The 20,104-nt window shown below is 55.0% G+C and overlaps 3 protein-coding genes across 4 annotated transcripts; all 3 read left to right on the forward strand.

The window, feature by feature from the left end:
* The first annotated feature begins 4,707 nt into the window (after positions 1-4,707).
* Positions 4,708-11,896, forward strand: SMARCD1 (SWI/SNF related BAF chromatin remodeling complex subunit D1). The gene is made up of 13 exons (XM_080635441.1): positions 4,708-4,890; positions 5,029-5,216; positions 6,053-6,095; positions 6,192-6,314; positions 6,604-6,726; positions 7,190-7,306; positions 7,630-7,731; positions 7,812-7,973; positions 8,083-8,180; positions 9,031-9,166; positions 9,397-9,519; positions 9,758-9,859; positions 10,107-11,896. Exons 1-13 carry the CDS (start codon positions 4,723-4,725, stop codon positions 10,158-10,160), a joined length of 1,539 nt encoding a protein of 512 aa, XP_080491567.1. The 5' UTR covers positions 4,708-4,722; the 3' UTR covers positions 10,161-11,896.
* Positions 11,897-12,758: 862 nt separating this feature from the next.
* GPD1 (glycerol-3-phosphate dehydrogenase 1) lies at positions 12,759-16,766 on the forward strand (the record flags this gene model as incomplete). 2 transcript variants are annotated; one of them, XM_080635447.1, is made up of 8 exons in its annotated part: positions 12,759-12,799; positions 12,891-13,068; positions 13,585-13,725; positions 14,047-14,185; positions 15,070-15,182; positions 15,498-15,731; positions 15,903-16,009; positions 16,267-16,766. In XM_080635447.1, the coding sequence occupies 8 exons, from the start codon at positions 12,759-12,761 to the stop codon at positions 16,361-16,363; spliced, it is 1,050 nt and encodes a 349-aa protein (XP_080491573.1). In that variant the 3' UTR covers positions 16,364-16,766. The 2 variants fall into 2 exon arrangements, with proteins under 2 accessions (XP_080491573.1, XP_080491574.1); XM_080635448.1 differs by having other exon boundaries at positions 13,654-13,725.
* A 2,431-nt stretch (positions 16,767-19,197) lies between these two features.
* Positions 19,198-19,671, forward strand: COX14 (cytochrome c oxidase assembly factor COX14). Its single transcript, XM_080635475.1, has 2 exons — positions 19,198-19,270; positions 19,358-19,671. Exon 2 carries the CDS (start codon positions 19,366-19,368, stop codon positions 19,522-19,524), a length of 159 nt encoding a protein of 52 aa, XP_080491601.1. The 5' UTR covers positions 19,198-19,270; positions 19,358-19,365; the 3' UTR covers positions 19,525-19,671.
* Positions 19,672-20,104: the final 433 nt, after the last annotated feature.

Below are 20,104 nucleotides of genomic sequence, written 5' to 3' on the forward strand. Positions count from 1 at the left end.
TTATTTCCTTCCTTTCTCTTTCCCATTCAAGCTTTTAAAGATGGGGCTGGGATTTGACCTTGACGCTCACTTGTTGAAGCATACAGGTGTTTCGTTTGTTTCTATTCTATCATCTGCATTTTATATTTCTTATATAGAATATATATGACTATATATATATGTGTACATATATATATATCTCTCTATATATGCATCATATCAGTGTAGATATCCATACAGTAGCATTTAGGCCTTGTTCTTGTGCCATTTTCTTTTCTGTTACTGATCTCTGAATGCCTTCAAGTGTATAAAGTGTTGAATTCTCTCTGGTATCTGTACTATGTACACACATTTTCATAGGAAGCACAATAAGATGACAGATGCATTGTACATCAATACCTGCTACTCTTAACGATGATATAAAGAATGATATAACTCATGAACACTGAGCCTTTCTCTCTTGCTGAGCTGCTGGAAATGCTCCCTAAGGAGGCCGGTGGGGATGGCATCATCCCAGGATGCTCTTGAAGCACTGGAATCCCGGCACCATCACCAAAAGGAGGGGGGAGGATGAAGCTTTGGTCCAGCCTTCCAGTACAGTCCTTAAATGCACACCTGAACATAAGCAACATCAGAGCTGATGCTGAACAGCATCACATTAAAGCTTCCCTTTGCCAAGGGCTGTGCTAACGTGGTGAAGCCCTGGGAACCTCAGCGAGCTCCAGCATCGCTGCCCGGTCCCATGCCACAGTGTGAACACATCCCAAGGGACACTGAGGACTGGAAGGTGGGAACTGGCTTTTCCCCTCAACCACAGGAGAAGAATTAACACACACACACAGAGCAATTCATGTCTGACAGCTTTGACACTCCTGTGCTTTGGAACAGGCACCTGGGATCCAGTAGGAATGAGTCACTAGCTGGAATATTACCTGGTTTTAACCAAACCGAGTTATGGCCATCACAGCACAAGCTATAGGTAAATGCACTTTTCATCCTAAAAATTCCCAGCAACATGCCAGCTCCAGCACTGGGCATCCAAAAAAGCCCTCGGGACCCCATGGAGACTGAATAATAGTGAGTGGGCAGTGGGCAGGGAATACTGAAATGCCAAACTCCGCGTGGTCACTTGGCTCTGGCCACGGCCCCGCTGCAGCCGGGTGGTTTGCATTTAAACTAGAACAGGTTTACTCCTATTCTGGTCTTTCTCTGCCAGAGCTGGTGCTGCAAAGGCCACAGGGTGGGCTTTGAATAGGAGCAAGATAATACAGCGAAGGCCAGAAGGGAGTTAATGAACCTCAAGTAATTGCAGGCAGCCACTGTGAGCAGGCAGAGCAGCTGACCATGCCTGCTCCCTGCGCAGCGGTGCTCACAGCAGCTCCTGTTGCATGGGGCAGGCAGTGACCCTGTCTCTGCAAGCTGTAATCTCTTCCTCAGCTCCCCATTAACCTACTGGGCTGTGCTGGGAGAGGTCACCCCATCCATCTGTCACCGCCTCGCGTTGCACAGGCACAGCCCTATGTGAGTTACGGTGCTGAGGCGCTTGCACAGGGTACCCAGAGAAGCTGTGGCTGCCCCATCCCTGGCAGTGCTCAAGGCCAGCTTGGACACAGGGGCTTGGAGCAAGCTGCTCTAGTGGAAGGTGCCCCTGCCCATGGCAGGGGTTCGAGCTGGAGGAGCTTCAAGGTCCTTTCCAACTCAAACCATTCCATGATTCCGTGGTTCAATGGGAGCATCACGTGTAGGCTGCACAGGGCTGGCCCTCTGCAAGGTGTGCGGTGCAGGCAGCGTGTGTGCATCCACGTCTGTCACTCGGTGGTGCGAGGCTCACGCTGGGCACAAGACAAGGAGTTAATTACATGTCATAGGAAGCAGCTCTGATGATCCAAGGAGGGGCTGGGGCACACAAAGAATCACAGAACGAACCAGGTTGGAAAAGAGCTTTAAGCTCATCAAATCCAACCATTCCCAGCACTGCCAAGGCCACCTCTAACCCATGGCACTGAGGGCCATGAGTGTGTGAGCACTGCAGCCCTGCCCTGGGCAGCCTGTTCCAATGCCTGAGCACCCTCTGGGGCAGGAATTGTTCCTCAGCTCCATCTAAACCTGCCCTGGTGCAGCTTGAGGCCGGTTCCTCTTGTCCCATCCCTTGTTCCTTGGGACCAGAGCCCAGCCCCTGCTGGCTCCATCCTCCTGTTAGGCAGTTATAGGGAGCGATCAGGTCCCCCCCTGAGCCTTCTCTTCTCCACACTAAACCCTGTGAAGCACCTTTTTGCACGCTGCTGTGTTTATCTTGTGGATTGTGTGGCTGCTGGAACCCTACAGAGCACGGATTAATCATGCAACATGCACATAACCATGGCAGAGACAGCATCACCTCTTCTCCTCCCTGGCAATAATTCCTGGTTCCCACTTTCTCGCTGCTAAAGCTGCCAGCAGAAACAGGCACTGAGATATAATTACCCAGCCCTGGATGCCGCTCGGCTGCCTGGAGCCAGAGCTTTACTGGTTGGGGAAGGAGCTTTCAGAGGAGCTGCCTTGTGCCAGCGGGCGCAGCGAAATGAAGGTGCAAGAGGAAGCGTTTTGACGGGGAGGAGCGAACCAAGTAAAGCCTCAGGGCAGGAGAAAGGACAAGTGTAAGGAGACACTGAGCTAAGGAAGCTGGCTTATTTCCTCCTTGGGTTTCTCACAAATCACAGCTGGTATCAGGGCATGAAGAGGGCAGGTCAGAAGGGGCTGAGGGCTGGGGTGTCCCCCAGCTCAGCTCATGCAATGTGGGGTCTCTCAAGACCCTGGTGCCCAGCTCAGCAGCTGAGTCCCACTTCCCTCTGTCCGCTTCTCAGGTGAGCTCTTGCTTCCTCTCACTCTCACCCTGTGTGTTGCTCCCAGGAGAGCCGAGCAGCTTCCCAGCCTTCCCCAAAAGGCTCCTGCCAGGCTTCAGGTCTCAAAGTTGCAGCTGAACAATCCAGAGCAGATAAGTTCCAGTGCTTTTCCTCGCCATGAATATTTCATCAGGCTGCCGGGCGCCAAGCCTGTCGGAGGTGGCATTAAATTAACTGCACAGACACACGGATGCTGAGACAACAGTTAATGGCTGTGCTCAAAGCTTCATCTTTTTCACCAAGGACAGGGAATACCGCATCTGGCAGGAAAGGTGCCAACACTTTGCTCTCCCAACAGTGCCATGGCCTGTGCAGGACAACATTGGAAATGACCCATGAGCATCATGAACTGCTTAACACTTGTGGGGTGAGCGCTCGCTTGGCTTTCATTCACAGATTCCTGCTGGCAGGGTTTGTGTCCCTTTTCTCTCTGAGCAAACACAAGGGTAAGTGCTCCGGGGAATAGGGAACTTAATGTTAATACTTGCAGAAAGTGGCCTTTAATTCCAACAGCACAATTCCTGTAGCAAACCAAGTCGCTGTCAAGGGAGGCAGGGATCCTTTGCTGGGTGCTCAGCCTAAACCTGACTCCATTCAGTTCTTTTATGCCCCCCTAAGGTTACTTCTTAAGATGTTAAGGACATGGTGAGCGCATCCCAGAGCAAGGGAGGCTTCAGGACCAGCATCTCCTGCAATAGGCACATATTTATAGCACTGAGTGCTGCAGTTATGGCCTGGCAAGTGTGGGACTGACACCCCAACCCTCCTCAGCTCCCATGCAGTAACTCCTATGGCTGCAGTGGAAATCAGCCAGGCTAAACTGGGACAGGAGAGATCAAAACGAGTGCGGTGTCAGCTGAGGGAGGTGGATGAGTCCCTGAGGACACGTGAAAGCAGCTCGACGGCTGCCAGCCTGAGGGTTCAAGGAGCTGAATCCACCTTCTGCTTTGCATGGAGATGGGAGCCTCTGGCACAGCCGCTGCATCTCCCACCCCACTCCTAAACCCCCTCCCCATGGCCTTTGCATCCCTCTCAGGCTCCCTATAAGCATTGCTCCCAGGACCCTGTACCCCAAGAACAACCATCACAGACCCTGTACCCCGACCCCCAGGACCCTGTACCCCAAGAACAACCATCACAGACCCTGTACCCCGACCCCCAGGACCCTGTACCCCAAGAACAACCATCACAGACCCTGTACCCCGACCCCCAGGACCCTGTACCCCAAGAACAACCATCACAGACCCTGTACCCCGACCCCCAGGACCCTGTACCCTAAGAACAACCATCACAGACCCTGTACCCCGACCCCCAGGACCCTGTACCCTAAGAACAACCATCACAGACCCTGTACCCCGACCACCGGGACCCTGTACCCTAAGAACAACCATCACAGACCCTGTACCCCGACCCCCAGGACCCTGTACCCCAAGAACAACCATCACAGACCCTGTACCCCGACCCCCAGGACCCTGTACCCCAAGAAAAACCATCACAGACCCTGTACCCCGACCCCCGGGACCCTGTACCCTAAGAACAACCATCACAGACCCTGTACCCCGACCCCCAGGACCCTGTACCCCAAGAACAACCATCACAGACCCTGTACCCCGACCCCCAGGACCCTGTACCCTAAGAACAACCATCACAGACCCTGTACCCCGACCCCCAGGACCCTGTACCCCAAGAACAACCACCACGGACCCTGCACCCCATCATTGACCTTGCACTCCCCCCCCTAGCGCGCCCTCCAGCCAGCAGAGGGCGTCAGTTGCGGCCTGCGCCGCTCTAGCGCGGCACCCACGCGGGCTCTCTATGGCCAACGTCCGGTTCCGGCCCGCTCCCCTTTGTGCTGGAGAAGATGGCGGCGCGGGCGGGCTTCCAGTCGGTGACTCCCAGCGGCGGCGGCGGTGGGGCCGCTGCCGGGGCTGGCGCGCTGGGACCGGGCACACCGGGCGGGCCGGTGCGCATGGGCCCGGCTCCGGGACAGGGCCTGTACCGTTCGCCGCTGCCGGGAGCCGCCTACCCGGTGAGGCAGGGGAGGGGCCGGCGGGGACGCGCGGACCGGCGCTGCGCGGGGCGGGGCGGGCGGGAGCGGAGGCGCCGGGGCCGGGGCCGGGGCCGGTCCCTCCCGGTGGGCACTGGACCGGTTTTCTTCTCTCCGCAGCGCCCCGGAATGTTACCGGGCAGCCGGCTGGCACCGCAGGGCCCCTCCATGGGGCCGCCCGGGTACGGTGGGAGCCCGGCGGTGCGGCCCGGGATGGCGCAGGCCAGCCTGGACCAGGCCCGCAAGAGGCCCGCGCCGCAGCAGCTCCAGCAGGTGCAGCCGCAGGCCGTGCCCAACCGCAACCACAAGTAAGGGCCGGCATCCCCGGGCATCCCGGCGCATCCCTGGGTAGCAGGGGCATCGGGGGCATCCCCGGGCAGCGCGGGTATCCTGTCGCATTCCGGCGCATCCCCGGGCATCAGGGGTATCCCGGTGCATCCCTAAGCAGGGTTACAGACGTGTTGCCTCTCTCTCCAAAGCCCCCATTGGGACAGGCTGGGTTTGGGGTGCAGACGGGCACCCCCAGAATCGCCAGGCAGGGACTGATCCAGGCATGGGCAGTGGGAAGCGTCAGTCACTGGCATGGGGTGCACAGCACAAACCTGCTCTGTTGGGTTGTGTCTGGGTGTTCCACCTTCGTGCTGTGCTTGGGCTTTCATGGCTGGTTCTTGTTGAGGGCTGAAAGGACATCAGCTCCCTTGTGAGCTCCTCTGGGAGTGGGGGGCTTCCAGCATGAAGGAATAACGTGCAGCTGCGAGGCAGCAGCAGGTTTGTGTGATGTTTCTAGCAGTATAACGGGGGGCCTCAGTGATTCGTACCTTGATTTCAAATGCATCTCCTAGCAAAGTCCATCGGAAGTGGATGGAGGTCATTCTGTCAGTGCTCGCTGGAACTCGGCTCTCGTGTGGGATGTGAAGTGTCAGGGAATCAGTCACTGCGGCAGGGCTCTGCAGGGGAATCAAAAGCTTGATCATGTAATCATGAGTGTCCCAGTAAATCCTGAGCCTGGGACAGACGAGAGCACTGTTACTGCCACAGCAGCAACCAGAGAAGGAGCTGTCGTGTGGCTCCCTTTGTGAATGCTACAGTTAACCTGCAGAAAGTGGTTGCTGATTTAATGCCCCTGCATCTTCTTCCTTAACAGTGCTAAAAAGAAGAAGATGGCTGATAAAATTCTACCTCAGAGGGTGAGTGGCACGTGTGGCTGCAGCCTGCAGTGGTGTGGGGTTGGCTGGAGAGGGACAGGGACACTGACAGTGATTTGTGTTCTTGGTTGGCTGTAGATCCGTGAGCTTGTCCCCGAGTCTCAGGCCTACATGGACCTTCTGGCCTTTGAAAGGAAACTGGACCAGACCATCATGAGGAAGCGCTTGGATATCCAGGAGGCTTTGAAGAGACCCATTAAGGTAGGGGAGGGCAGTGTCTGTGGTTACCAGAAGCAAGGTTTGGAGGCTCTTACTTCACTTAAGACAGCAGGAGGGCACTGAAGCTGTTATGTCCCTGTGAGCGTGGGGTATTAGGAACCTTAACGCTCCAGATGTAGGAATGGAACCAGAAATGCCTCTTCCCTTGTTGTCTGCCCCAGGAGAGGGGGACTATGAGGCAGCTAAACCCATCAAGCTTCGTTTTAGCAGAACATAAGCGAGATAACCCTCTATTTCAGAATGAACACTGTGCCAATGTTCTTCCCTTTAGCAAAAACGAAAGCTGCGTATTTTTATCTCCAATACCTTCAATCCAGCCAAGTCAGATGCAGAGGATGGTGAAGGAACAGTCGCCTCCTGGGAGCTCCGGGTGGAAGGGCGGCTGCTGGAGGATGTAAGTGTGAAATACCCAACTGTGTGGTTCTGGAATTGGCAATGAAAGCAGTTTCTTAGTGTCTGAGAGCAGAGCTAGGGGCTTGATATCCTCCTTCATCTCTGTTTTCCAAGGAGTCTGATGGTGACGAGACCGAGAGCCCAACTTGGAGACCGATGGGTCCAAGGACATGAGTTATACAAAGTTCTTATAGCTCTAAGAATTACTGGTGAGAGCAGATCAGTGGCACTGGTGTACCCTGGCTCTGAGAATGGGGGCATTGTATGTAATTGCTGAGTGATTTAATTCCTGCAAGCTCATCTTTAACTCCAGTCTTTCACTTTCTGACCTGGAACTTGATTTTCAAGCACACGGTGGTGAATTTAGGTGTTCAGAACTTAAAGGAACGCTGTCATGCACGGTGGCTGTGCTTGAGTGCTGAGACTTGCTGTCCTAATGCTTTTCCTTCCTGTGTTGCTTGCAGTCTGCTTTGTCCAAATATGATGCCACCAAGCAGAAAAGAAAGTTCTCATCCTTCTTTAAATCTCTGGTCATTGAACTTGATAAAGACCTGTATGGCCCTGACAATCACCTAGTAGAGGTGAGCTTCTTTTCACTGTGTTACCTCTAAAAATGGGTTGGTGTTTCAGCAGACAGGGTTTGTATATCTCTTGTAACTCAAGAGGTGGGGACACTTCAGGCTTGAACAAGTGGCTGGGAGCCAGGAGCTCTTGAATTCTCATCTTAGCTTTTCCTCTGACTTGCTGGGGTCTGAACAAATGTGTTAACTCTTGTTTCAAGCTGTAAGTGGGGATGGTGAACTTCAGGTGGGTGGGATGTACTGGCAAGCTCGTCAGGTGTCAAGCAGCAGGAGCAAAGGGAACCAAGTGTGGGCATGCTTTTAAATGCCCCCTCCTGTTGCAGTGGCACAGGACTGCTACAACTCAGGAGACAGACGGCTTCCAGGTGAAGAGGCCGGGAGATGTAAATGTGCGCTGTACTGTCCTCCTGATGCTGGATTACCAGGTAAGGTGCTGGGAGTAACAGTGCCGGGCACAGCCAGCTCTGTCTGGGTTCATCTCACCTTGCTGTGCTTTGTATTTCAGCCTCCCCAGTTCAAACTGGATCCTCGCCTGGCTCGTCTCTTGGGGATTCACACCCAGACCCGGCCAGTGATCATCCAGGCGTTGTGGCAGTACATCAAGACCCACAAGCTCCAGGATCCCCACGAGAGGGAATATGTCATCTGTGACAAATACCTCCAGCAGGTAACTGGGGCTGGAATAAGGGACTGTCTCAGCTTTGCTTTGTCAGCAGGCAGGGATCACTGGCGCTGAGCCCCCATCCCCTTCCCTTAGCCCTGTGTTTCTGTCACAGATATTTGAATCCCAGCGGATGAAGTTCTCTGAAATCCCACAAAGGCTTCATGCGTTGCTTATGCCCCCAGAGCCGATCATCATCAATCATGTGATCAGGTGAGATCACTGCTCTGCTCGATCTCATATTTCTGTTCATATTCCTACAATCATAGAATGGTTTGGGTTGGAAAGGACCTTAAAGTCATGCAGTTCCAACCCCCTGCCCTAGGCAGGGATACCTCACACGAGACCATGTTGCCCAAGGCTTGAACACTGCCAGTAAGGGAGCAGCCACAGCTTCTCTGGGCACCCTGTGCCAGCGCCTCAGCACCCTCACAGGGAAGAGCTTCTGCCTTATCTCCAACCTGAACTTCCCCTGTTCCAGTCTGAACCCATCACCCCTTGTCCCATCGCTCCAGTCTCTGATGAAGGTCCCTCTGTAGCATCCTTGTAGCCCCCTTCAGATATTTGAAGGCTGCTCTGAGGTCTCCCCGCAGCTTCTTTTTTTCCAGGCTGAACAGCCCCAACTTTCTCAGCCTGTCTTCATTTCTTTCTTTATATTTCTAGAAGGAGGAGTGGAGGGGATGGATGGGGCTGGCACAGGAAGGCGATGTGCTATGTTCTGGTTTTCAGCAGCAGTTCTCTTGTTGCCTGTCATTGTTTCCTTGTACAAGAACAGCCGCCTCTTTCGTTTACCACGTCCCTCTGTTCCACAAGGCACTCCCACGTTCATGCTGTCCTTTGCGTTCCACTTCTGTAGATAGAAATCTGCTTGGAGCAATCCCTTGGTCCTTGTGTTTCAAAGACATCAGTGGAGCTTTGCTGCTTGGTGTTAGCTTCAGCTCTAACACTAACGGGGCTTGTCCCTGCCTGCAATCCATCTGCTGCATCATCCTACAGGAGCTACGATTTGGTGCTTTCTTGAGCTAGTCACTTATTTTAGCTTCTTTCTTGTGGCTGCCCCTAGTGTTGACCCAAACGACCAGAAGAAAACAGCTTGCTATGACATTGATGTGGAGGTGGATGATACCTTGAAAACTCAGATGAACTCCTTTCTGCTATCCACAGCCAGTCAACAGGAAATTGCTGCTCTGGATAACAAGGTAGGGAGAGCTCCTTCAGGTCTGCCCCAATCCTTCCTGAGTGGGAATGTGTCTCTGGAGCAGGTGAGCCCTGAACAGGACAAGAGTTCAGGGAGCTGAAAAACCCTGTTGGACAGGTGTAAGTCAACCAGGGAGTATAAGGATTTGCCTTCATGGGATGCCATCTCTTGATGTTTCAGTCTGACTTTTTCCCCTATTCAGCAGTTTAGTTCTGTGCTTATCTCCTTCAGATTCATGAAACAATAGAGACAATTAACCAGCTGAAGACCCAGCGGGAGTTCATGCTGAGCTTTGCCCGAGATCCTCAGGGCTTCATCAACGACTGGCTCCAGTCCCAGTGCCGGGATTTAAAGGTAAAAGCTTTGACTTGTGTGGAGGGTGGATCCAGTCACATTCTTCCCTCATTATAACCAGCTCCCACTGAGAACGGCAATTTCCTGCTCAGAAAGCAAGACCAGAATTGGAGTCAAGTGGAAGAACCTGACCTGACTCTACTGAAATGCCTTTGAGGAAAGGGGAGGGCTGTGGGTTTGCTCAGCCCAGCCAGAGCTTTTGCACTGCCTGAACTGTTTCATCCTTTGTGCTCTCCAGACAATGACTGATGTTGTTGGGAATCCAGAAGAGGAGCGGAGAGCGGAGTTCTACTTCCAGCCGTGGGCTCAGGAGGCTGTGTGCAGATACTTCTACTCCAAGGTGAGCGTCCCTGAGCAGGGGTCCTCCTCTGTTCTCAGTGGTTCTGAGTACCTGTCACGACTTGGGGGCAGATGCTACTCGTGGACTCGTGGAGAGGGGCAATGTTAAGCTCTACTTGTAGACACTGCTGATGCATCTTGCTCCCAGTTTGAGCTCGCCCAGTTTCCAGCTGGGCCCTGTGTTACTGGGATGCTGTGGTGCTGCATCATCCGTGTATGTTAATGCTCCACTCTGCCTTCTCTTGCAGGTGCAGCAGAGACGGCAGGAATTGGAGCAGGCCCTGGGAATCCGGAACACATAGATGCTCTGCCTCTCCCCACCAGAAAGCATCACAGCTCTTTGTGGAGCCGGAGCTGCAGAGTACGCTGTTAAAGCTCACATAATCCCACTCCGGCAGCGAGGCCGCCTCATTATTCATCCTGGCATTGTCCCTGTTGGGGCAGCTCCAGGACACCTGCAATCTGCTGGGCTGTGGCAAGCAGATGGGCTCCAGTGAACACACATTTCTACCTGGTTTTCTTCCTGACTGTTGCCTTGCTCAGTCCCAAGGCTTCCAAGAGCCTCCCCTTGACTCTGCACTGCCTGTAGTGTGTCCCCATAGCCAGTCGCAACTGCTGACTTGGAGCCTTTCTCAAGCTCAGAAACCACAACCTGTTCTTCTCCCAGCTAGCATCTAGTTGTGGCACACGGGACCTGGCTCTGGGAAGCCTGGAGCTGCTGTAAAAGTGGAGTTCTGTGGCTAGTCTCTTCCCTGCCTCGTGTTCTAGCAAGCTACCAGGAGAGGTAGTGGGCAGGATGCCATGAGCTGACATACCTCCCTGCCCTCACTCCCTCGTGTGGAGGGTGCTGCTGCACTGGGCTGCCTCATAGGTCACTCTCCTCCTTGAGGAAGTTACTGGACTCTGTAGAGAATTGCTTCTTCCCCTGCCCCTCTTTTCCTGCCCTGTTCCCTTTGTGTTCTTTGACAGACTGTCCTAGGCTGGGATCAGAGGGCAGAGGAGGCGTTGGCTTCCTGCAGGGATGTGGAAGCACTGGAGTGGTGAGACCTCTGCGCTTCAAATGACCTCCACTTGCTGTTGCATCAAACCATCTGGCTGCTGCTTCTCCCTGTAGCAGGGAGAGGGGATGCAACAGCAGCTGGTGGAATTGTACAGGGGCACAATGTTGTAGGCTTATTCCTTTGGGACAGTTATCCTGTGTCACTTGCTGTGGGGACCAGAGGCTCCTTCATGTGGGTCTGAGGGTGGAACAGGACAGTCCTTGGGAATGGATGTATCTCCAAGCGTGTATCCATGCTGAAGCTCCTGTGGGGTTTAGTCAAGTTGTAGGTTCTGGGGCTGCCGTAAGGCCCAGCATGGTTTCAGGAATGTACAAGTAGATTTTTCTCTGCTCTGGGGAGTAGCAGCCCAGATGCGCCTTCATGGAATGAATTACTAGTGGACTAGTGGTGAGGTGTAAGAGAATGCCTTCTCTTGACCTGCATCTTGGTATTTCTGCTCGGGACTGTAATGCAAATGGACTTGAAAGTTGGATTCTCTTGGAATAGCTGCAAAGTCACATTACTGATGAACCCCCCCCAATCCCCACACCCACCTTTGGTGTGGCTGGGAAGGTTGCTATGAATTTGGGTGGCCCTACTCCTTGTGTCTGTGTTATACATGTCTGTGAGTAATAGACTCTCGACTTCCCTTCTCCTCTGCCCCCTTAGGCAATGGCTCCTCTGTGGTACTGGGGTGAAGGTCTTGGTGCTGATGAAGCAGCCCACTGACTCCTCAGGGGAATCACACATGAAGGATGCTGAGTCCTGCGTAGGCAAATGTAGCTGTTGCAGAGTAACTGATTTTCTTAACTGACTATTACGGGGTTTTTTTCCATGGACCAAATTTTTTTTGTACTGTATCCTTGTAGACGTCACCCAGTTTTAATAAAAGCCTCCTGTGAAGGAAGCTGTCCTCCTCCTCCTGTGCTGCCTTCCTCTCAGCTTGGGCGATGGCGCTTCATTTGCTTGCCTGGGAAGGGACAGAGGGACAGGGTTATCTCTGCTTAACTGGGTTAAGAGACTGGAGCGAAAAGGTTCTTCATATTTTGGCCTTTTATAGAGTGCCTTTGGTGTAGGGATCTCTTGGCTTGCAGAGTCTATTGAGCCTTTGCAAAGTGCTTTGGTGGTAAACAAGCAAAGTCACTTGAGCAAAACTGGAAATGCAGCGACCAACCTGCTGATAAAATTCACTCGGCCCCGTTTTCACCCTCTGCTGCCTTGCAGAACGTGGCAGCCTGTTACGTGCCCCGTGGGCATCAGGTGGCATTTTGAGGAACCTGGATTAAAGTTTACATTCAAGGGTTTAAAACTGTGGAAAAAGGAATTCCTCTGCTCCCCCTGCCTTGCTCATAAATGTCGTGATGTGATAATGCTGTACAGAAAACCTCTGAGCCCTTGGTGTAGCGTCAAGAGGTCCTCTAGAGAAGAAAGAGCAGTTTGCCTGAGGTCAGGCAGTTGGTGCTGCTGCTTCAGGCAGTGGGATGAGGGAGGGAGCTGTGGCTTGGGTCGGCAGCCAGGTTGGTTTGTCCGTCCTTTGGGGGGGAAATAGCACTTCTGAAGAGAGGGAGAATAAAACGCTTTATTATAGGAAAGGGGACAGATCTGGCAGTCCCGACTCCCAGTTCAGCACAGATTTGGGATCAGCCGTTTCCCCGTTGCTCCAGGGCAGCAACCCGCACCTGCGATGCAGCCCCGCGTTACCTAGCAGCGCTGGGGCCGCCCCGGGGCTCTGGTGCCCGGTAACCCGAGGTGAGGCGGGGCCAGAGGCGGGACGGGGCCGTCCCCACTCCCGCTGCTCCGGCCGGCCTTGAAATAGCAGCGGCGGGCTCCGCGCTGCGCAGTGCCCCGGCTCCCGGCACCATGGGTGGCAAAAGAGTCTGCATCGTGGGCTCTGGTAACTGGTGAGCACCTGCTCCCGGGCACTGGGTACAGCGTCCCCCGATACGAGCTGTCCCCGTGCCCACTGCCCGTGGCTCTGCTCTGCCCGTGCAGGGGCTCGGCCATCGCCAAGATCGCTGGCATCAACGCGGCGCGGCTGAGCACCTTCGAGAACCAGGTGAACATGTGGGTGCTGCAGGAGGAGGTGGGTGGCCGGCGGCTCACGGACATCATCAACACAGAGCATGAGAACGTCAAGTACCTGCCAGGGCACAAGCTGCCCCCCAACGTGGTGAGTGTGGCACCATGGGGGTCTCCCCACTGAGCCCAAGGGCCGGTGCTGGCAGCCAGGCTGTGGTGAGAGGTAATAAACAGCCCTGCTGGAGCCCTGGGCACTGTGCTGTGAAGGCAGGGGATGCCGCGGGCTGCACAGACTCAGTGACACGCTCCCAGTGACCTTGATCTGTGCTTGGACGAGCTGCAGCCCTGGCTGCTCCTGCTGCCCACCTTTGCCCCCGCTCCGGTATCCTACAGCCTGGGCTTGAGGCCATTTGCTGGCTGTGCTCTGGGCCCATGGGGCCTCCTGGCCCACGCCAGGACACTCTGAACCCTCGGCACTCTTGTGGGATCAGCTCTGCTTCTGCCCCTCTGCTCTGCCAGCCCTGGAAGGGGACCTCGGGGTGCTGACTTGTGCCCTTCCTTCCCTTACAGGGAAGCCCCATTAGTTACTCTCAAGCCTCTGCTCCCCTTGGATTCAGGACATACAGCTACAGGCACAAGTCCCTTACAACAGCCCTACTCTCTTCAGGTAGCAGAGCCAGACCTGCTGAAAGCCTGTGCTGGGGCTGACATCCTCCTCTTTGTGGTGCCCCACCAGTTTATTGGCAAAGTCTGCGACCAGCTCAAGGGCCATGTGAAAAAAGATGCTGTTGGGATGTCACTCATCAAGGTGTGAGCAGGGGGAGCCCAGGCAGGTCATTGGGGTGCTGGGCTAAAGGGGTTTAACTGAGAGCAGCCTGGCTTGGAGGAGCTGCAAAGGAATCCGAGGATTCTGGGGGAGAAACTGGGCTCTGGGGTTATGGGGGGATGTGGGAGGTAGGGATTTGGAGGTGCATTGGTGGAGAAGAAGAGTGAGGGGATCTCAAGTGCTGTGAGGAGTGGGGTGCAGCTGAGCACTGGTGGGGCTGTGGGGATGAGAGCAGGAGCACTGCAGCACAGGGAATGACGGGATGGGGGCAGGTCCTCATCTCTGTCCATGGTTGTCTCCCAGGGGGTAGATGAAGGACCAGATGGGCTGAGGCTGATCTCAGACATTATCCGTGAGAAACTGGGAATAGAGATGAGCGTCCTCATGGGGGCCAATATTGCAAATGAAGTGGCAGAAGAGAAGTTCTGTGAAACAACCATCGGTAAGGAGCCAAGAACCCCCCTCAGCAGCAGCCTTCACTCCAGAGGAGTGGGAAGAGTCAAAGGGTTGAGCGTGATGCAGCTCAAACCACTGCTGCCTCGGGTGAGCTGACCCCAGTAGAGGCAGCGACGCTCCATAGGAGCTAGATGAGCTCATTCACAGGGTTTACAATGTGATTGCTCGCTTCATTAAAACCAGAGTTGTGTGTCTGTTCCTGCCAGCACAGACTCAGCATCAAATCAAAGGGGTGGACACCAAGAGGCCCTTTAGAAATAGAGTTCCTACCTTCATTTCCTTGCACTTCAAGGGATGCTCACCTGGATCCCGTGGTGTTGCCAGGCAGGGCTGCCTGAAAGCTCATCTGGTGGCTGCTCCTAACATCCTCCACACTGTTTGTGAATCAGGCACAGCAGCCAAAACCAACAGGCCAGTTTGCTGCTGGGTTAGAAGTTCCAGGATCCAAAGTGTCTCTATTTGAAACAAAAGCAAACAGGCTGTGCAGGAGGGGGCAGAGACTGGAGAGGTATAAACAGAGCATGTTACCACTGCGAGCACAGAGATGCTCTTGCACTGCAGGAACAGGGAGAACAGCAGTCTCCAAACACAAATTTGCAGCCTTTGAAGATGCATTTCATTTACTGCATATGTAATTTCTTGACACAGCAGTCCCTGTGTTCGGGGAATTCCAAGACTGAACCTTGCTTATCTGCCCTACAATCTGGACCTGCAAATGTTTAGCAATGCCCATCAGTTCGGCAATAGGTTCCTCTCGCTGCACTAGGTGCAAGGGCTTTTGCTGCAGGAACACACCACTGGGCAGAACAGCACAGTCCTACCTTAGGGCCTTCCCCCATCACCTTCCTCCTTCCCCCGTTGTCTCATCAGGCTGCAAGGACCTGCAGCATGGGCAGACACTGAAGGAGCTGATGCAGACACCGAATTTCCGGGTGACAGTGGTGCAGGATGCTGACACTGTGGAGATCTGTGGGGCTCTCAAGGTGGGTGAGCTGCTCACTGGGCTTTGCAGGTCTTGGTTAGCAGAGCCTGTGATTCCCTATGGCCCTGCAGGCAGGTCTGGGCAGGAGGCTGACAGCAGAGTGAACCCCTCTGGGTACTGCACTGTGGCTCACTGAGACCTCTGGGTCAAAGGCCCTTTGAATGTGTTCTGTTCAGCTGCTTGGAGCAATGATGATCACTGGATCATCAGCAGCAGGCAGGAGCCTGTGCTTGCAATCACACTGGCAGCTCATGGACACAGCAAAGCCCTGAGCTCCACTGGGAACAGATCCTTCCACAATGCTGCTGTTTTCCAGAACGTTGTGGCTGTAGGAGCAGGTTTCTGTGACGGACTCGGCTATGGAGACAACACAAAGGCTGCCGTGATCCGTCTGGGACTGATGGAGATGATCGGCTTTGCCAAACTCTTCTGCAAGGGCCCCGTCACCACCTCCACGTTCCTGCAGAGCTGTGGGGTTGCTGATCTCATCACTACCTGCTACGGTGGCCGCAACCGAAAGGTGGCCGAGGCTTTTGCCAAGACTGGGAAGGTAAGAGGAGCAAGACTGGTACCTGCATCCCCATGCTGAGGTAAACCCAGTCAGCACAGTGGTGCATCCTGCCTTCACTCGCCCAGTGCCACAGCCTGGCTCCAGGGCAGGGATGTGGGCTGGCAGATGGGGTTGCAGGGTCCAGTTCCCTCACTTGTTGGGTTGTTTCAGTCTCTTGAGCAGCTGGAGAAGGAGATGTTGAATGGGCAGAAGCTGCAGGGTCCCCAGACATCTGCTGAGCTCCATCGCATCCTGAAAAGCAAGAATGCAGTAGAGAAGTGAGTGCTGCCATCTCACTTGTCTGCTCTTTTTGGGGGGCAGAAGGGGAACCTCACCCTTAGTGTCCTTGCTCTCCAGGTCAGTCTCTGCGTTGCCCTCATCAAACCAGCTGGCCAGGAATGGCCTGCTGGATGAGGCAGCAAGACACTGTCCTACCTGCTCCTGCTCAGTGGTCCTGCATGTCACTGCAGGAGGTGCTCTGACCCTGCCAGCTGTGGTGACAGGGTAAGGGGTGACTTTGTTCATCTGCCCACAGGTTCCCCCTCTTCACAGCTGTGTATCAGATCTGCTATGAGGGCAAACCTGTTACTGATGTCATCAAGTGCCTTCAGAACCACCCTGAGCACAAGTAAGGGGGCTCTGCCTGCAAGACCTGATCCTGCCAAGATGAGCAGAGAGCTACAGCTTTGTAAGGAGTCCAGGTCTCCTGGGAGCCTTTGCAGGGTGCTGGAAGGGCAGAGGGTCCCTTTCTCAGCCTTGGACACTGCCAGCCTGAGCCTGGCATCCTCACAGAGGTACTTGTTGATCTCCCTTTCTCTTCGAAGGGCTCATTTAGCTTCTCTGCTGTCTAGGCTCTGCCCTGAGTAGGGCTGAGCTTCTTCCTCTTTCTACTTTCTCCTGCTGTGATGAACTCAGTTCTCAGAGGGACTCTGCTATCTCAAGGAGGCACTGCCTGGAGGACAAGCTTTGCTATTAGCCCCATGGAGCCACTGTGCATGACACCAGCCCTCTCCTGCTCACCGCTCTTGCTTTTGGCTTAACTGTCTCATGCAGAGGACACAGCTCCCTGCCAGGCTCCACCAGGGTAAATGAAGCTCCTCAGGACTTGTGAGGGGCTGAGAATCACTCTTCTTTCTAAGCAGCACAGCACAGAACCCAGCATTCTTTGCCACGTTGCCATGTGCTGCTGCCCCAGCCACCCCCAGCTGCTCTGGCCTATGCTTTGTGTGTGAGGGCACTTGTTTATTTAGACTTCTGGCTCTTGCAGTCAAACCTCCTCCGTTGTCACAGATTTGCCCGTGCTGATTCCATGCCCATCCCTGGACAGCCTTTCTCCCTCACTGGTTTCTTCTCTTGGCTTTGGCAATGCAGGGACCAACTGCCCCAAAGTCTTTGTAAGCAGCTGTAACAAGTGCCAAGTGCAACCCTTGGCTGTGTACCTGACAGAGCAGCTGGGTCACGTTGCCTTTAGATGGATGAGCCACAGCAGCTTTTTGCCTTCTCTCTGGCTTGCTCCACTCTGTGCCTTAGCCCAGTCTTTGCTTCTATATGTGACTTTCTAGGAGCTGAGAAAGCAGGTTCCATGCTTCCTTTCCCTGCTGCCCCTCTTGTCAGGGTGCTGGAAACTGCACTGGTGCAAGGGGCAGCAAAGGATATGTGATCCACAAAGAGAGGTGCAAGGAGACCTCCAGCATCATAGGAGAGGACAGAGGTCTCATGCCTCGTGCTGTGCCTTTGCCACTTGCCCCGTGTCCAGCTGGGTCCACGTGCTTCCTGGTCCTCTGAAGCTGCTCCTGTTTGCTCAGGCCAGCGTGGCCAGTTCAGTGATCCCTGTCTGGGCTGGCAGGCTGGAGCTGCCTCAGGGCTTGCTGTCCACCCCTGTTCCAGGTCCTAGAGCTGCTGGATCTCTGCCTAGCCTTGTACCTTAGGAATGTTTAAAGCAATAATAAACCTGGAGAGGAGATGGGAAACACACTCTTTGCTCTGTGGCGCCGGTGCATCCTTGTCTTTGGGTTGATGCCTGCTGGACTTGCTGAGAGTGCAGAGAAGGGCACTGTTCGTTCCCTCCTGGCTCTGCACCCTCGTGTGCTGTCCCAGAAACAGCAAGAATGCCCCTGCACGTCCTCGTTCAGTCACAACACAACGCAGCGTCCCACTTGCCTTTTCTCAGCAGTGTTGCCTGTAGGAGTGCAGAGGACTGAGGCTGCAATGCTGGAACTGGGTACAGAGTCCAAACTCTTCTACCTGGGGCTGCAGGAGCTGGGCCAAGACCCTGCTGTGCCCATGTACCCCAAGCCACCCCTCCTCTGATGTCCTGGCTTCTTGGAACACACCGTGTTGCTTTATCCATCTCTTCCCAAGTGCTTTTCCCAGGCTTGCCCTGTCCCTGTCTTTCTTTGAAATGCATCTCCTACTGAGTGACCTTTCCAGGGCCGTTAGCCCTCTGCTCAGCCTCTTGCGGGGGGAATTTAATCTGCTGGCATTGCTGTCGTTTCTGTGTCTTTTATTAGACACGCTTCCTCACTGGGTACCCTACGACCTTTAACGAAATCTGAGCTATCCCGCAGAAAGGAGCCAGCATCAGCTTCCTCTCACAAGGAACTTTGTTGAGGTTGGAAGGAGGATAAAGGAAGTCCAGCATGGTCCTGCAGGGCTGGCACAACTCCTACTTCCCTTTGTCTTCACGGGCTTCAGGAATCCCAGTTCAAGCGTTCGGATGTGAGGCTCATAGAGGAGGCAAAGGCTCTGAGCTCTCCTCCTTCAGCACATTGCACTCTCTCATCTTGGCTTGGTAAACTCTTGCAGCACTTGCCTGGAGCTGCAGCAGGTCTGGAATTGGGGTTGGGACCTGCATTCAGCTGATGGCTCCTCTGCCGTGGAAGTGCTTTGTGCATCCCTCTTCCTGCGGGTTCCTTTGGCGCTGGTACCTGAGTCCCTGCAGCCCCTCACTGCGTCTGCGGAAGGGCCCCGTGGCCGCTGCTCCAGGCTCTTGCTGTTCACCTTGCGCTGGTGCTGGAGTCCAGCAGCTATAAAAAGCCTTCCCTTTGCCATTTGGGGTTATGTTCTGCAGGCTCAGCACATCCAGGCGCTGCGGCCGCGGGAGCTGCTGCTGAGCAGCGGCCTGGGGAGAGGATGAGGGAGCGGGGGGAGGCCTGGCTCCTGCAGCCGCAGCGCTCGACAGAGCCCCTGGAGCAGCGCAGCGCGGACACAGCCGCGTTCAACCGCGTTCATGGGGCGCTGGGGAGGGTGACCCGCGGGGTGCCTCATGCAGAAGGGCCGGCACAAGGGTAGCGCTGAGGAGAAATGACCGGGGGGGGTGCAACGGCCGCGGCCGCCATGACCCGGGGTGGGCGCCGAGCGCCTGAGGTGAAACAGCGCCGCCTCCGCCCGCGAGGGGGCGCTGCAGCTCCCCATGGCGTTTCCCGCCTTCGCGGACTACACATCCCAGCAGGCAGCGCGGCGGCGCTGGCCCCACGTGACAGGCGGAGGGCGGAAGCGCAGCGAGGCCGCGCCGGTGGAACCGGAGCCCGAGGGCGCAGGTATGGGACTAGGGAGCGGGTAACGGGCGCGCTCCCGGCGGGCGATGGCGCGCTCCCGGCGCCGCTGACCCTCACGTTGCGTTGCAGGAGCAGCCATGGTGTCCGGCAAGCAGCTGGCGGACTTCGGCTACAAGGCCTTCTCCGGCTCGATGATGCTGCTGACGGTGTACGCCGGGTACCTCTGCGGCGTTCGCGCCTACCGCCTGCTCGAGCGCCGGCGGGAGCGGCAGGCCGCGGCCGGTCCCGAGAGCTGAGGGCGGCCTGGGGCAGCGTTTCCCGGCTGGGGAGGGAAGCAGGAACACACCCACACCCCCTCCTCAGCAGAGGGCCTGCCCGGCTGGCGGAGGGCGGTGGAGCACAATGAAAACCGCTATAAATATGTATAATAAAATAGAATGAAAACAGCCAAGGGTGGTGCCGTGCTCTGTGTGCCCAAAACAGTGCTGTGTACCCAAAATGGCATGGTGACACCCCTAAATGGTGCTCTATGTGCCTAAAATGGTGTGCTGACACTCCAGAACAGTGCTCTGTGTGCCCAAAATGGTGTTGTGACACCCCAAAAACAGTGCTGTGTACCCAAAATGGCATAGCGACACCCCAAAATGGTGCTCTGTGTGCCTAAAATGGTGTGGTGACAGCCCAAAATGGTGCTCTGTGTGCCCAAAACAGTGTAGTGACACCCCAAAACAGTGCTATGTACCCAAAATGGCATAAAGCACCATTTAGAGGTGTCACCATGTGCCTAAAATGGTGTGGTGACACTCCAGAACAGTGCTCTGTGTGCCCAAAACGGTGTTGTGACACCCCAAAACAGTGCTGTGTACCCAAAATGGC

Source organism: Psittacula echo (genome assembly GCF_963264785.1).
Source record: "Psittacula echo genome assembly, chromosome: 27".
In the NCBI taxonomy this organism is placed as follows: domain Eukaryota; kingdom Metazoa; phylum Chordata; class Aves; order Psittaciformes; family Psittacidae; genus Psittacula; species Psittacula echo.

Bases quoted from the DNA above. Each gene is read 5' to 3' on its own strand.
- SMARCD1 (XM_080635441.1), top strand. From the start codon at position 4,723: ATGGCGGCGCGGGCGGGCTTCCAGTCGGTGACTCCCAGCGGCGGCGGC. The intron at 8,181-9,030 runs GTGAGATCACTG...GGCTGCCCCTAG, and splicing joins ATCATCAATCATGTGATCAG to TGTTGACCCAAACGACCAGA. The intron at 9,167-9,396 runs GTAGGGAGAGCT...TATCTCCTTCAG, and splicing joins TTGCTGCTCTGGATAACAAG to ATTCATGAAACAATAGAGAC.
- COX14 (XM_080635475.1), top strand. From the start codon at position 19,366: ATGGTGTCCGGCAAGCAGCTGGCGGACTTCGGCTACAAGGCCTTCTCC.